Source organism: Amphimedon queenslandica, unplaced genomic scaffold (genome assembly GCF_000090795.2).
Source record: "Amphimedon queenslandica unplaced genomic scaffold, v1.1 AMPQUscaffold_12632, whole genome shotgun sequence".
In the NCBI taxonomy this organism is placed as follows: domain Eukaryota; kingdom Metazoa; phylum Porifera; class Demospongiae; order Haplosclerida; family Niphatidae; genus Amphimedon; species Amphimedon queenslandica.
The window spans coordinates 22,606-26,317 of NW_003547132.1; the positions used below are offsets into that span (position 1 = coordinate 22,606).

Sequence of the window (3,712 nt, forward strand, 5' to 3'; positions counted from 1 at the left end):
GAGATGATGTAATCAGCATGCACATAGCTGCAATTTATTGTGCTCAATGATGGCTTTATTTACTATTCCTATTTTTATTTTATTACTAACCGTAAGTTATGGTATAGTCTTGCCCATTTAAAAGTCCATGGAAGAGAGTGAGTGAGGGAGGGAGGAAGGGAGAGAGAGGGGGAGGGAGGGGGGATTGCACGCATAAAGATTGAGAGGAGATGAGAAAAGAGAGGTACTATAGCTATAGGAAGGGCATGTATGGGCTTGTTTCTCAAGCCACTTGAAATGGTGTGGCTATTTTTATAGTGTTTCATTGACTGATGGTTTTACTGTATGCACTATCAATACTATAGTACCTAAACGTACATGTACATGTGCATGTACTTGTACATATGTTGTTATGCATGACTTTCATTATGTATAAGTTATACACCAAGGTAGAGGTTAATAAATGATATATATAGAAACTGATACCAAGGTGTATAGCCATAGCTAATTGACTTACAATACTGCAATTTCATTGGTCATTTGCAAGTAGAAAATCAATTACTACATCATATCAAACTATATGTTGTTGGAATATCTTGTTAATCATTGTCCTGTACTTCATAGTATATTGCTAGCATTGTTGTTGATCAGCCTCTGTGTATGATGTAGTATTAAAGTTGTAGTTTGATGCATGCTAATATAATTTCACAAGATTTTAAGTTTTAATTAATTTGTAATGCTTACAACGTAATAGTACTTTAATAAATTTACGTTTAATTTCTTAGTCTTGGTTTGATAAAAAGTCACAAACTGTTTTCACTTCTTCTCCTGTGACACGATACTGAGCTCTTGCTTGTATCTCTGTACCGTTAAAATCCATAAATAAGTCGAATTCTCTCGCTTTTCTTCGAATATTATTAGGATTAGGAATATCAAGTATTAGCTGACCTATTGCATGTACTGTTGGTCTACCCTCTTTATCTGCTACGTACTGAACTCCATCATCTGTTGTACAATATATAGCGATAGACTGTTGTGTCTGGCTTTGAGAACGAGGTATAAATGATGCTCTATACACTTCATCCTTTATTACTTCTCCTTTGAGTATGAAAACTTCAAAGACATGGTTACAAAGTCGTACACCATCTTCAGTTTTACACTTGTAATGTTTATCATGTATTGATCGGTTAAATATTGGAGCAACACTTGTCCCGTAAGTAGCATCAGCAACACGTGATTGGATTATGTCAGGATCTTTCCTCCACATTACTGCTCCTGTTACAACAGCAAGATCTGGATGTTGAGGGCACACTATATTATCATAAAGAATACTACGATGCTGAGCAATAGCTTCTTCTATCCTTTGCCTAACAAACCTACACCCTCCAAACCCTCCTACTAGATAAACCGTATCAATATGATCTGTTAGGCCATTAAACGCTGCTCTCACGCACTCTATAATCTTATCTATTGTGGGTTGAAATACCTTTTTTTCTAATTGAGTGTGTTCCATTTCTAATGCACCTTCTCCAGGATCATAGTGCACCTTCTCCTGCTTCATTCCATCGCCAATTACATTGCCTCCATAATTTCTTATGAAAGGTCTTGGTAATTCAAGTACCATTTCATCAATGCCTGGTGTTGCGTTTCCAAAAATTTTTTTTTGTTCCTCAAAGTCTTCATAAACCAGTTTATTTATTTCAGCTTTGTTACTAGCATCTGATTTTATGAAAGACTCAAAACCTTCATCTTCTACTGCTTCTTGTAGTAATTCTGATAAAGCTTCATTGACAGTAGTACCTCCCCAGTTGTTCCCCATTGGTGGTAGTACTACACTAATTCTTCCATTACTCTTATCATGTACAGTAATATCAACTGTACCTCCTCCTATATCAACTACCATATATCTCTGTGGAGGTGTTCCTGATACTTCTGACTGATGCTGTGCATATATAGCAGCTACTTCTGGTTCTAGAGCTAATGATAGCTTCTCAGGATTAACCTCCTCTGGACGTGGTAAAGGGGAACCAACTGGAGTGAACCTTGTTATACCAGGAGCATCAGAAGTGAGACCAGCCTATCATATTAACATAATGAAATACAAAGCATGTATTAGGTTACCATATAAGCAGCTTCTCTCATCATTCTTCTTGCTCTTGCTTTCCATATAGCAGGAACAGTAATGACCCAATCAAAATCAGTTGACTTGTAAACTTCCTTTAGCTCATCAGTCAGTAGCTTCTCCTTGAGATGTGTTAGTATAAAAGCTATAACTTCAATAAGATAATAAGATCCTCCAGTGAATGAAGAGACTTCAGTAGTACGATCTAATGACTGATTAATATAAGTATTTAGTAGATGATAATTGTAATTGAATTGAAACTTACACTATCTCTTTGCAATAAATTCTTTATTCGTTCAAAATATACGTACTTTTCAGCATTATTTGTTATGTTATTGTACATTGTTTGTGCTTGATATCCAATCCCAATCACTGTGCATTGTTGTTCCTCTTTGGTCGGTTTCTGGCAAACCTGGTCCTTGTCCTGGTCTTTGTCCTGTTCCTTGCCCCTGTCTTGTTCCTCTTCCTGTTCCTGACCCTTGTCTTGATCTTGTTCCTGGCCCTTGTCTTGATCTTGTTCCTGGCCCTTGTCTTGATCTTGTTCCTGGCCCTTGTCTTGATCTTGTTCCTGGCCCTTGTCTTGATCTTGTTCCTGGTCCTTGTCCTGTTCCTTGTCTTTGTCCTGGTCCTTGCCTTTATCTTGTTCCTGTTCCTGGCCCTTGTCTTGATCCTGTTCCTTGTCTTGGTCTTGCTCCTTGTACTTGTCCTGGTTCTCCTGTCCCTTGCCCTGGTCCTTCACTATTAGTATAGCATTAGGTACTCTTTCGTAAGTACTGTGAAGTGGCAAAAGTCTGATCTTCCTATCAGTTGGTGTGGTATATCCTATTGATACTGATGAGGTTCCAAAATCAATAGCTGCTATACATTTGCTTCTTTTCAGCCTATTAGATCCTCTTGGTATCTTCTCAGCTCTTAATAGTGGTCCCTTGGATGATGCCATGATCAGAATAAGGACTGTAAATCTGTAGCTATTCTACTGTGCTATCATGTGACTTGTAATATGAGAAGCATATGCTTTTGATATTAAAAAACTGCAGTCTTGCCCACCTGAGTAGATCTAGTTATCACTAATTGTTATGATAATGCAATCCTACATGCCACAACAATTTATTTTTCTATGCTTTTTATGTTTTTAGTTTAAAATACTATTCTAGATAGTAGATCACTGTATAAATAATCTTCGTATAAAAGACACCTTTGTATAACAGAGCTATTCAGTTTTTTTGTACCAAAGTGTCTGTTCAGAAAATTAAAGTTGTCTCAATGAAAAAATTTTTTGTGTAATTTTAAGAGGATGTATGGTAGCATTGCATTGTCATATTCATAGAACAGATCAAATTTACTAGCATAGGTAAAGAAAAGGGTATATCTATGTATGAGAGGGAAGGAGGATAGTAATACACTGTATTAGTAATATTGACATTATTATGAAACATGCATGCCATAAATAATAATGAAATCAATAGTAATTACTATTATAAACATAATTATACACACTGATAACAAGCGCCTATTAGTATATGCTAAATTGGGACATTAGTCAAAGCTTTCAGTTTATTTCTTTACAAGAATCATTATGTTTACCTGTAGCAAATGTGTCTTAGGGTGGAG

At 36.3% G+C, this 3,712-nt stretch overlaps 2 protein-coding genes across 2 annotated transcripts in view; both read right to left on the bottom strand.

Moving 5' to 3' along the window:
* The window catches only part of LOC105314706 (uncharacterized), a 1,684-nt gene extending 1,203 nt beyond the window's left edge, over positions 1 to 481 (bottom strand). Inside the window, exon 1 of the mRNA XM_011409028.1 lies at positions 466 to 481. Within this exon, the coding sequence (XP_011407330.1) occupies positions 466 to 481 (16 nt within the window). The remainder of the gene's footprint in view (positions 1 to 465) is intronic.
* Positions 482 to 760: 279 nt separating this feature from the next.
* Positions 761 to 3,041, bottom strand: LOC105314707 (heat shock 70 kDa protein 12A-like). The gene is made up of 3 exons (XM_020003506.1): positions 2,367 to 3,041; positions 2,101 to 2,313; positions 761 to 2,056 (listed from the first exon to the last, which is right to left on the bottom strand). The coding sequence occupies exons 1-3, from the start codon at positions 3,039 to 3,041 to the stop codon at positions 761 to 763; spliced, it is 2,184 nt and encodes a 727-aa protein (XP_019859065.1).
* Positions 3,042 to 3,712: the final 671 nt, after the last annotated feature.

Excerpts from the sequence above, each read along its gene's own strand:
- LOC105314707 (XM_020003506.1), bottom strand. The coding sequence starts at position 3,041 with ATGGCATCATCCAAGGGACCACTATTAAGAGCTGAGAAGATACCAAGA. Across the intron at positions 2,314-2,366 it reads ATTTATTGCAAAGAGATAGT|TCATTAGATCGTACTACTGA; the intron begins GTAAGTTTCAAT and ends TATATTAATCAG. Across the intron at positions 2,057-2,100 it reads TGAGAGAAGCTGCTTATATG|GCTGGTCTCACTTCTGATGC; the intron begins GTAACCTAATAC and ends TTAATATGATAG.